General features: G+C 42.2%; 1 protein-coding gene across 1 annotated transcript in view; it reads left to right on the top strand.

The window, feature by feature from the left end:
• Positions 1 to 3,113: 3,113 nt before the first annotated feature.
• The window catches only part of camta1a (calmodulin binding transcription activator 1a), a 274,741-nt gene continuing 264,933 nt past the window's right edge, over positions 3,114 to 12,921 (top strand). The window contains 3 exon segments of the mRNA XM_053425641.1: positions 3,114 to 3,148; positions 3,150 to 3,268; positions 6,886 to 6,987. Of these exon segments, the coding sequence (XP_053281616.1) occupies positions 3,114 to 3,148; positions 3,150 to 3,268; positions 6,886 to 6,987 (256 nt within the window).

Here is a 12,921-nt window from a genome sequence, read left to right as displayed (position 1 = left end):
GCGCCCTGTGTCGCCCCCGTGCGTCAGGGCTGAATTACAACACCCAGACTGTGTTTACGTTCTTTATTGTGCGTGTCTTTTTTATGTGAAACTTTTAATGATCAAAACTTTTATTTTCACCGTTAACGATGTTACAAGAAATTGTACGTACACACTAATATCGTGTATAAATATAAAAATAAATATTGAAGTGATGTTTTTATATTGAAGCCATACAACAGTTTTATTTAATTAATTAAATGTTTCCTAAATTTTAATTTGTGTTTGTTTGTTTATTTTTTTAAAAACAACATTTCTATGTTACTTAATTTTCAGGTTTTAGGTAAAAAAATAATTAAGTATTGTATGAATTATATGTCAATAAATTAATTTAGCTTATTTACCTGAATCAAGATTCAACTAAATTTATGGTCACTCCAAAACAGTGGTAACATGGGAGGGAACGAAACGAAGTACTGAGGTTCCAGCAAGCAGCGTAGAAATAGAACCCTAGAATCTAAAAAACTAAGCAGAAGCAGCAAATAAATCAATACAATGACATAAAACCATAACACAAAGGGATATATTATCCACTTCCTGTCCACACAGGAGCTTATCAGGACCATGGGTTGAGAAAAACCACTTCCCTACATTAGATCTTTCATTAATTTCATTATTACTTTCTCTGTGATGACACCGAGCCGTCGACTGCACCAGGCACACACGCAGCAGAGGAGCTGTCCTTTCAGCACCACCACCTCCAACTATACACAGTGCGTTTCTGCACCGGTGGCCACCAGCCTGTTAACACCGGGTGAAGGCTGTCTTTAAGTGCAGCAGGTGACAAAAGTGCCAAAAGCAAAGTCTATGAAGCACAGTGATCTGTAATTAAATTGCCTGCAGTCATTTAACGCAGCCAGCACTATTCTCAAGCCTACATAAGTGCACCATTATGGTAGGTGTTGGAGACTTGATGGCACAATGGACCGAAATTAAAGCGATTGCATCCACCAAGCTGGTCGTCACATCGACAGAACAGTTTAGATTGACTCCATCAAAAGCTCCCATCGTCCACGTCTCCTGAAAAATACCCCTGCAGCCTTCAGTGTGGTGCTGATATCTGAAATCAGACAGACGTGTTTACAAGGGAACAAACAAGTCCACAGTTTTTAAAAATGTAATCTGACATTTGGACACTTGATTGACAGACTGTGCAGACTGTTACTGCAGTTTGATATGCCTCAAACGTTTGTTTTTTCAATGGACAATTTGTACCCAGGAGTCTCTGAGAAAGTAATGAATAAACTAAAGTTAGACTTAAAACCAAAACATGCAAAGATGTATGCTCATGTATTGTGATAAAGGATTATCTAAAAAAACATATTACAATCCTTATATCATTCATTAAAAATAACACAAACACGTTCACTCTCTATCATCTTGGGGTCATTTAGTGTCTCTTTGAGGTCATTGGGTCATCTTAGTCAGAGTGACTGTTTAATTCCCATAGAGAATAGTTAACAAACAGAAACGCCAAAAACACACACAATGAAATGAATAATGACCACAAAGTGATGTTGAATGACCACAAAAAGGCACAAATTGACCACAAAGAAAGACAAAATACACACAGAGACACAAAATGGCTGCAAAATGATGCAAAGGAGACACAAATTGGCCACAAAGAGACACATAATGACCACTAAGAGACAGAAAATGACTGGAGAGAGGCAGAAACAGACACAAAATGACCACAAAGCTACTGACAATAACCTCAAAGACAGACAAACTAACCACAAAGGAACAGGACATGATTGTAAACCATGTGTTTGTGTTGTTTTTAGTTTAGGGGTCCCCCATAGGAGGAGGATAGCAGGGGGCATTTTACCTGTGTGCACCCATTGGCTTTCTAATAATAGACAAACATTGAACAATCACAAATAAATTAGTTTTAATTGAGGATAAAAGCTTCAGCCTCCCTTGGTGATGATGAAGTTATTTCTTTTTAATAATACAACATGTCACCATGTTTAAACAGGAGCGTCACATCAGACCTGCAGAGCCTCTCCGCTCCATGTTCAGGTGAGGGGACATGTGTGTTTGTGTTGTTTTTAGTCTTCTCAAGTCTGGGGGGTCCTTAAAAGGAGGGGGAAGGTACCTGCACCCAGGGCCGTCTCATAATCTGTCTTATGTCGCTCAGGGAAGGACAAACATTTAATGAAGTAGTTCTAATTGAGGTTAAAGGCTGCAGCCTCACCGGGTGACGATGAAGTTGTTTCTTTGTTATATAACAACATGTCACCATCTTTAAACATGAGCGTCACATCAGATCTGCAGCGCCTCTGAGCTCCTTTATGTTGACTGTTATAAAAACATGAAGTGTAGAGGAGACCGTATAACGCTGAGGGGAGATGTGTTTGTGCTGTTTTCTGTCTTTTCCAGTCTGGAGGGTCCTAGAGGAGGAAAGTATGAGGGGGTCTCATAACACTAACCCCGTCTTATGTCACTCAGAGATGGACAAACATTTATTGAAATATCTTTCATTGAGGCGGACGGTGAGATAGAGACAGGAGATGTGTTTGTGCTGTTTTTAGTCTGGGGGTTATAGGAGGGGGGAGGTATGGGGGGCTTTCACCTTTCCTCACTAAGGGCCGTCTTATAATCTGTTTTATCTCATTAAGGGATGGACAAAACCTTAATGAATTAGTTAAAATTGAGGAGAAAGAATGACGTTGAGATACAGAGACGGTGTTAAGGTGAGGGGAGATGTGTTTGTGTTGTTTTTAGTCTTTTCCAGTCTGGGGGTCAGAGGAAAGGTATGTGGGTCTTTCACCTTTCTGCACCCAGGGCTGTCTCATCATCTGTCTCATCATCTGTCTCATCATCTGTCTCATCGTGTCTCTCAGGGGGGGGACAACCCTTTAATGGACCAGTTCCAGTCACTAGTCTCACCTGGCGATGATGAAGTTGTTTCTTTTCTGTCAGAACAACACGTCACCATGTTGAGCATCACATCAGACCTGCAGCGCCTCTCAGCTGCTTCATATTCACCGGAATAAAAAAACGAAAGAACCGAATACACGGTGTAAATGTGAGGGGGGTGGGGGGGTCTGTCACTCACCTGCTCTCAGCCAATGGTAAGTTCTCCTCGGTCGGACCGACTCGCCGCCCGCTCCTCCGGTCCCTCCTCGTGCTGTCCTCGCCGTGCACGCGCGTGGTACCCACGGTCGTGAGGAGGAGGAGGATGTTGCGCGTGAAGGGGAAATGGCTGCCGAAAACAAGCCGGAAGGTAAGAGGACTATAATGGGATTAATTCACTAGTATCACCGCCGTCGTGGGGCTTTTCCGGAGCGGTCACATCCCGGCGCGGGGACGAGGCGAGCTTGCCGGGGAGCGGAGGTTTTTTTTCGCCGGAGAACGGCTCCGCTATCCCGCTCCGAACAGGCGGCTAAAACGTGGAGACATCACCTAGCCGGCTAGTATTAGCTTGCCTTCTAGCCCCGGCTACTATTCCCGGTGTAGCCCCCCGCACGGTGGACGCTCCAACGCGGGGACGAACAGCCCGGACAGTCCGCCTGGTGACAGCGAAAAGTACCGCGCTGGTTCCGCTCGGGGTCGTTGTCAAGCCGGGAGAAAATCCAAGTAGTTAACAACAAGGCTAAGTTAATGACAACATGTCAGCGGCAACTTCTTCCCTCGTTTCCCCGGCTCCATCGCAGCCTGGCTCGGGTTAGTTTCTGTGTCAGCGCGGCTCCTCTCTGCGTTATGATTTTTTATTTTTTGTTGGGAAAAATCATTCAAACAAAACATGTCTTGCCTTTAACAAATGTCAGTGTTTAGTTTTTATTTTTGTTTCATTCCCTCATCGTTCACTTCAAGTCGTTTGACAATGATATGGAGGCAGAAGTGATGTGTTGTGTTTCTTTTTCTTTTTCTTTGTTTTCCAATGTGTTTGCGATGAGAATCAACACAACTCGCTGCTGAGATGAAAATGCCATCACAGCAGATGAAGCAGGGAGGATGTTAGAGTATTATTAATTGTTTTATTTACCAGCCTTGCCCATTACACTACTTTACTCACAGGGACGAAATGATTTTTTTAATTCCTAACCCTCCTCATCCTATTTCTTACGGCTCACTAAGTCAAAATGAAATGCATTAGACTCACTCATTTCCTTTTTAGTGGGGTGTTTTACTGCGGAGCATATGCATAGGAGATCTGTTCTCATTCAGATACAGTCCCCTGGAATGTTTGGGTGAGGAATTAAACACAACGTCTATATGAATTTATAAGATAAGATAAAACACATCAGCTCTAAAGTGGAGTGTTTTACTGGGTTTAAACCATTTGGGCTGGATTGGTTTTATTTGAGAAAGGATGGTAATTTCAGCTGATTAAAAACAGAAAGCATATATTTCAGCAGTGCTTCGTTTTTTAAATGTTGAACTTTTATGTGGCAGAATGATAGGGCAGCTTCCTTTTCGAAACTTGTTGTCTCTTTAAAATTTTTATTTTTTATATTATGGCTCAAGCAGAAGACTCACACACCGGGTCTTTAAAATTGGCTGCAGACTGAAATGAGAAAGAGACGAGCACAAAAATAATAAAAAAAAGGATTTCTCCATCAATCGTTAGGGCCAGATGTTTCCGAGCTGTTCGTAATGTTTTGTGGCAGGCTTCAAATTTGAACAGACTTCTGTCGGAGTTTAGTGTCAGTAACCTCAAACACAAATTCCTTTTGATGCAGAATTACTTTAATGCCTCAAATGAGTGTAAACAAAGTACCTGCCTCCATATGAGGGGAGAAGATAAAATGCTGGGATTTCAGTTGTTTGGATGTCAGTGTGCCAACCACTAAACCCAGTCCCACCAGGGGGTGGTATTGAGCTGCTCAAAGCACACTTAGTGTATAGGAGGGATCAGTCTGTGGCTATGACAAAAAAAAGGAAGACATCTGGTTTTATGATAGTAATGACTTCACTGTGGTGTATAGGCCTAATGTGTTCATCTACATAGCTGAACTTAACAAATAGTCTCCAGTCGTTAATCTTGATTCCCGTCCATCACAGGCAGTGCTCTCTGAAAACCCTGACGTGAAAGTCCCCTTGCTGAGCAGGTTAAGTTATTTTCAGTGCTCCTGTGAGGCCGGTCAGTGGAAAAAGAAGGAGGAGGAGGAGGAGGAGGAGGAGAGGGAGGAAGAGGAGCATAGAGAGAAATCGGGAGGGTCATATCTTAATGTAAATGTAATGCCGCCTCATGCAAACCTGGCCCTTAAAGCTTTTACGCAGAAACTCTCACGCTGAATCTTGTCTCCTGGATCCAGTTTTTTCTCACTTATGGCCATTCATTAATGTAGAACAGGCTTTTTCAACGTACATCGCTGTTACAGTTTTTACATGACATGCAGGCGGATGTCAGGAGAGCACAGAGAGAGCTGAACAGTGTTTCTTAACCTTTTGTCCTTGTGGTATATGCAGGCAGCGCAGCTCTCTTAGTTGTTTGGCAGGTCTTATGATGGCCCATAACAACTGAGGGTTACATCTTGGCATTCAACCCAGGGGCCAGGGCCTAGTCTCATTCAGCGGTGTAATGTTTTCATCCTGGGGTAATTCTCTACAGCCTAACTGATTGTCAGGGTCCTCAGGGTCCTTTCCCCCCCTCCTTCACACTCATAAACAGCACAGAGGGTCCAATACTTTAACTACCAGACCTGGAGGCCACAGAAGAGACAGGCTTGATATGTCTTAGCTGGAGACTGCTCCGGATAAAACTACAGCCAATTGTCTTGAATCCACCAGAGCAGAGAATCATTCAAACATTGCTGTGCAAGAGCCAAATGTGAGAAATGAAGCAGCACCTTTGTAAACACAAGCAAGCACACACTTATTGTGGCGTCAGGACTTAAAAGAAAATGTTGTAAACACTAAAAGTTGTAAGTATTTACACTCTGGAGTTGGATCTCTAAACTGTCAGTGTGTCACTATATAAGTCTAAAGCAGTTGGAGCAACAGACGCACAACAGACACATCAACAAAGGCAGCTTTTTCGTAAAAAACGTGAATCCATCCTCGCTCTCTCAGCTGCGCCGCGAGTCAAATTTCTCTTATTTATTTTCAAGTGGGTGCAGTCTAAAAAAGTTTAGACTTCATGATGTTATCATTTCACTCAAAGTTCAGGGCGAAGCGGCAGCGAAACATCAAGTAAGCACGCAGTCAGCCATTAACTTACAAAAGTGCTTGTGCAGCAATGGTGTAAATGTTTCTCCGCCGTTTTTGTAGAGAAGGATGAATTTAACCTCCTCGTGATGTCGGACGACTCACTTTGCTCTCGCAGTTTTGTGTTGAATCAGGCATTACGTTTTTTCTTTTCTTTTCTTTTTTCTTCTTCTTCTCCAACCATTTAATTGAATCAGTGAGGTGTGGATGGATGGGACCCGGGTTCGGTCTGTGGTTCCTGGGACGAATCACTCCTAATGCCTGCCTGTAATAGACCTTTACCGACTGCTTTGCACGGCCACATGATTGATTGTATTGATTAATCCGCTTTACCGGTGATGCAATAGGGAGTATTATTGACCCGCATCAAAGCCTCACTGACCCTTATTACCGTCCTTGCTTTGCGTAGGCCTAAGAATAGAAAAATTGACACAACTCACTCTTTTTAAATAGACAAAATGATTCACTGTGATTCATCATCATCATTATTATTGTTGTTGTTGTTGTTGTTGTTATTATTATTAATGTCATATATTGTGTAATAGCTCTTGTGTGTTTTTTAAATGTATTTCAATACAATGTCTAGCCTCTGTTGATACTACTTGCATGGGGGAGTTTGCTTAGTAATCACAGGCTGGCAGAATGCTTCTTTTCCTCGATTTTCTCTACTTTTCTCTTTGCCTCCTGAAGGACTGAAGAAAGTTCGTAATCCGGATCGAATGTACAGATCAGCAGTGTGTTATGCTGGCCATGGTCCACCTAAGAGTATCAGTGATGACACAGAGATGAACAGTAAGAGTCAGTTATTAATACTGCATTGCCGCTCCAAGAAGCCACTAGCTGGCCAATCTATTATTCATTCATCGATTCATTTATTTACTTCTTGATTTCATCCGTACCCATGCTGCTGCCCCCCCCCCCCCCACCCCCCTTCCTTCTTTTCTTCTCCTCAAACACAACACCCCCTCCGGCTGCTCTGTTGATTGAAGTGTCTGCTTTACGGGATCACGCTGTCAATAGCTGAAGTGCTGTTGTTAACTAAGAGTGATTGTTTCAGGTTAAGGCCAGGGGATCAGGACCTGAGCGGACCCTCAGAGAGAAAGCTTACACTTTGAGCCATCAATTATGGGCCTCCACTTGCCTCTCCCCGCTTCTCTTCAAGCTTTTTTTTTTTGATGGGTGAAGAGAAAATAAAATCAACCAAAGTGTGCACTGTGCAGCGTGACTTGAAAACCCTGCAAAATCAATTTGTGTTTGGTCGAAAAATATTTACAAGGTGCTGAAAAATTTGTATCCTGTGATATTTTCTTCCTTCAAATGGATTAATCTTTGCCCCTGCTTCCCCTCTCATTACATTTGTGCTCCACGAGATCTGTGGACCAGGGGCAGAGAACAAAGACAGCACAACATCATAGCTGAGATTTAGTTTTTTTATGACTTGTAAAAACCAGCTTCTGTGGGCGCAACTGCTTCACTGCGCTGACAAGCCTGTGCACAAGTGCTATTTTCGTGGCCAAAACAAATCAGTCAGAAATGTAGGCCAAAGTCCTGATGTTATTTGTGGGTGAGTTTCCCTTCATTCCTCCTCAGAGGAACTGTCTGAATTTTTAGCCTCTGTCTCTTCACCCATTGAAAAAGCTGTCCTCTGTGAAGCAGATTGTTTCTCAGCAGAAAGGAGCCTGTTCACTGTTAATGAATTCACCCGTCCCTTCACTGCTGGAAGACTCTGTTGAGCTAGACTAGAGACTGGGTAATTAAGTGTGCTTGTGTATTGTCATTTCTAAATAGAGCATCTGAAATCACCCTCAGACCCTTTTTTCAGACTCGTCACTCGATATCTGGAACTGGGTGAGCTCGGCTGCACTGAATATTCTTGGTATTTTTTTAACAGCAAATGTTTTCAGAGATTTAATGGCAGGGGACTGCTTGTGCAGATCTATGAAACAGCGACTCAGCCTGTAACGGGGACATTGTTGATAGACTTTTGCGTTGCCCCCTCATGTGTGACAGCTGTGACTGACAATACGTTTTGCCAGTCTTGCTCTTTTCCTTCATGTTATTGCGTGATATTACAGTATCCTGCACCCGTGTCAGACACCCTGTTTAATGCATTCAGCCCCGAGGTTTTCTCTCCCCCCCCCCCCCACCCCTGCCTCACCAGGACACTCCAGCAGAGTAGAGCAGCTCAAACAGGCAGGTAAACCATTGATCTGAGTAATCGTCTGAGTAATTGTGGGAGTAGTTATGATACAGAAAGAAGGGCTTTGTTTGTGTGCATGTGTAGGCAAGAGGAAGAAAGTGAAAGAGAGCAAGATAGAGGCAAGCAGAGAGAGAGAGAAAGAGAGAGAGAGACCTCACCTCTGCTCTCCTTGAGATGGGATTTTTATGGATGGGTGAGCTCGGTGAGGGCTGAGAACACATAAAGAGTCATTTTCAGTTTGTTGCAGGCAGTTAACCGTGTGTGCATGTTTGTTGAACTTCCAGTAATAGGCCCGGGCTTTCTATTTTTCCTTTTTTTCAGCTGTTTGACTTTTTGACAGTCTTCCCTTATTATACTATATTACACATGGTGTGTCTAGCGCATTGCCACTGAGGGAATGTAAACAATGTAATTGTAAACAATGAAAGCTGCCACGCTGCAGATGCTGCATCTCGTTTGGTCGCAGCACAATTGCGTAAGCAATGACGTCCGTTGAGATTTAGTGTAAATTCGAATCTATCACATGCACTCAGACTCTTTCATCCTTTCCCACTGGGTGAAAAAATAACACATAATTTTGCATCTGTGAAACAGCTGTTGTGCGTGTGTGTGTGTTTGTGTTGCAGGCCAAACACTCTTTCTAGATGCTTCTGCAACAAGCAATGCAATGTTCTCTTTGTTGTAGTTGGTTGTAACATAGCAACGCCATGGTGAGATTCAGCAGACAGTTTTTTTTTTTAACGCTTGTGGGCGGTTAGTAATTTCCCCGTATGTGAGAGTGTTATCGAACAGGCTATAGGCCAAATGATAAAGATAATTGGTTTCCAAGTCCTAAACTAACACGGGCTATATAGTAAGTCTACATACTCCTCTCCGTGTCCCCATCTAGAGCCATCAGGCTGTGAGGAGAGCGGCCCCTGGACTATAGGCCAATCACTGTTATTACTACCAGGGAAATATGACACTGCCTAAATTGTCCTGTGCTGTAGTGAAGCTCACTTCAGGAGCTCCCACAAGAAGCAGGCTACAGACTCTGGTCTAATTCAGGATCAACAATTCTCCTTTTTATATAAGGTTTAAAATCAAGAAGAATCTCTCTGCTAAGGCCGAACAGTCCCTGTAGGAAACCAAATTTTAATTAAAAAAATCCTACTTTCGTGAATAGCAGTCCACTAAATATGCCAGAATTTGTTTCATCCAAATCCATAAACTATTCTCTGAGATATCAACAAAATAGTTGAAGGACATCAACCAAAATTGAAATGGACAGACAGATATAAACGCAGACATAACCTCCTGGCAGACATAATGATTCAGATAATCATGACCTGTGGAAGTGTCTTGAAATGTGAGATGTTGGACGATGATATAAAACAGAAAAAGTTACACAATCGAACAACTGTCACAGAAAAAAAGACTCAAAAGTTTTCCTCTCCATGTGTCAGAGTATTTGGAATGAGTTCTGTATTTGGGATTAATATTTGTAAAGATAGATATTTGCTTTATAAACAGTGTGAATGGAGCTTCCATGTCACGACCGCAGATGATTAGTGATGTTATGAAGAGTTTTTGGCTCTTAGCTGAATCACAGGAAAGTGTCCTACCCTGAAGGCAACAGGGGCAGTATCCCATTAGTGTAAATGTCACTGCAGTAGCTTCCCGCAGGTTAACCCCCCTCCTTTACTTTCCCTTTCTCTTCTTCTTCCTCTTCTTCATCTTCTTCTTCCACGCCTCACAACCAGATTCATCACTTTCTATTGACAGCTTGTCATCACTTGACCACTGCACCTCGGCTCTCTGAATTAATCTCTACTTCACATTTTATCCACAATCTTTTTTCTTTTTTTTTAGGGTCTCATTGTCTACATTTTGTTTTCAACTGTCAACATGCAACTGTATGAGCTTTAGGTTCAGTCTGTCACTGGACTGGATTGACATCTTGCCTGCTAGAGATCATTATAAATACTGTATAACCCATTCCACTCCCTCTGAATGTAGATTGATTCAATTCAGATGCTTAACATCATGTTTCAGCATCTCACTGAATGTATATATTTTTTTACATATATCATAATATTTAAACCGCATGTAAGTAGAATGTGTAATATTTATCTGTGCATGCTGTGAATTAATGTAATTTTGTCTTAAAGTTTTTCTGTACATGTATGTGTTGTGTGCACAAAGAAAGATTTGTGCATTTGATGGTTCTTCTTTTCTTTCAAATCTCCTGCTAGTGATGAAAGCACAATGATAAAATAACAAGTGATGTTTCTACAGTTTCTGTCCGTCTCCCTCTGACTATAAAAGTGTTCTTCTGACCATATAAGACGGGGATTAAATGATCAAAATATCGGTTACTTCTGCTAATGAGTTAGTTGCAGGGGGTGTTTAAGGATGACAGTACATCACCAGGTTAAACAATGCTGCTGCTGCTGCCTTTTCTTTCTTTAAACAGACTCAGCGGTGGCAGTTAAAATAAAGATACAGTATTTGACGTTGCATTAAGAAATATGAAAAACAGTTAATTCTCACAAGATGTCAATGTGACAGATTTATTCCTGTTGTTAGTCTCTGCATCGAGAAGAGCTCCTCCGCAAATGAAAGGTTTTTTTTTTTTGTGCCGTCTTCACGCTGCATCATTCACTACCACTGATAAGTTGTTAACTAGTTGCTTGGCTACGGTTTATATGCAGCAGATGGGGTGTGTGTTTTTTTTTCTTCTTTACGGTAGCATAAAATTTCACATCCTAGTTGATGAAATATGTCTAAGCTAAGATCTTTTGGTTAACCATGCTAATTCTGGAGATAAACACGTAGGAGCATTTTTTTTTGGTCCAGCCCAGTGAGTGGATCAGGGGCTTGATTTCAGTTTCCCAGCGCTTCTTTCCCGAGCGGAGGTGAGAGCCAAATGTTTATCCACAGGACTGTTTAGTCGTCTGTGATTCACCTCCCACGTGTTTCAGGTATAGCTCCAAAAGTGCAGATAGTGTTTCACTGCTCCTCACATCCTTAAGCCATATTAGCCACTAAACTGTTGTGGAAAAAAACGTTGGCATTCGGACTGTTACTTTGGATATGCACCGCCAGCAGCGATTTGTTGAATGATCTATAGCCAAAACATTAGCTTGCAATTTCTCCACAATGTGGGCACGGATTAAAAAGAAAAACTGTCACTCCCAGAGCGCTCTGAGACAGAGAGGGAAGAGAGAGGGTTTTGCGTTCAGGGCTCAGATATTGATTAAAGATTTGTTTTTGTCAGCCTTTCCAGTCTCATGACCCTCGCTCCCGTCTCTAGGGTGGGGCTGGAGCAAGCTAGCATGACAGATACCCCTTAAATTCAGCCTGAGTGTTTGCTTAGCAGCCAGGATCAGTGATAATCCAAACATCAGCGCACAGAAATATATATATCTTCATACACGTTCGACAGAGGGTGATGAGAATTAGGCACGTGCCACTGTTCAGAACACAAATGGCAACATGAAAGCTGCAGACCTGTAGCCTCTGCACTAAAAAGAGCTCCTCTCCCTCTTTAGCCTTTTGGATGTGAGCTTGCTCATCAAGACCCGGAATGTAATTGGCTCCAGTGTGCCAGCTCAGCTCGGCTCATCCTCTCGTATAACAAGCTCTGGTATCAGCCTGTCTTGCACTTTTAGTGTTTTACAATCAAATAGTAGTTTTCTGTGTATCCCTTTCTTGGCTAATGTACACACAGTCATTAAGGCTGCTGTTTGGACTTAATATTAAAACGTACAGGGGAAAGCACTGAAAATGCAAAAGAAGCAGAGTTCCCTTAAAGCATTGATCCATTTACATTTTCAAAGCCACATTTTGTCGGTAATTTGTTGTTTATACACTGATCTTCTCAGACAATTAGATCATGAAGAAGTTGTTTATAATCTATTAATGTATTCCAAATCTGGAATACAAGGTATTCCCCCGTGGGCTGTTTTCAGCTCATGCACACACAGTATATGTGGATTTCCATGCCACAGTGGACAAATTAGCAAGCAGCACTTTGTTGTGGCTGCTCATGGTTCCTCCTTCTCATCTGTGGAAATGTCTGGTGGAAGGAACCGAAGGCATATGGCAGCTGAAATATTATTACTGTGGATAAATGGCAGCTGAAAGTTGGAGTTATGAGAGTGTAATGCAGCAGAAAAGAAACCTCAGCGCTCGACGGTTACAGTGAGTTTGCTTTTTGTGTCCCATGAGAGCCCAGTAAGAAACGTTCTTATGTAAACAAGGCCCCTCTCATGTTAGACAAGGGCTCCCAGATTAGAGACGGCCAACACTCTACATCTGAATAACAAGTGTCACATCTAAAACACATGGTTTATTTAACAGCACGAGCGTAGTGGACGATTTGAAACACAACAGTAGTTTTTGAGATGGATAAAACCTAGAGCTTCATCTGATACATCTCTGTCTACTGTGCCTTGCCATTACAACAGTAATGCTACAAATGTGCACAGTTTAACATAGATATACTGTGAACATCCAGATATCTTAGCAGTATTTTACAGTTT

The sequence above is a fragment of the Pleuronectes platessa genome, chromosome 6 (assembly GCF_947347685.1).
Source record: "Pleuronectes platessa chromosome 6, fPlePla1.1, whole genome shotgun sequence".
NCBI lineage: Eukaryota > Metazoa > Chordata > Actinopteri > Pleuronectiformes > Pleuronectidae > Pleuronectes > Pleuronectes platessa.
Note: the sequence above shows the minus strand (reverse complement) of the source record. Positions and strands in the feature narration are given on the sequence as shown.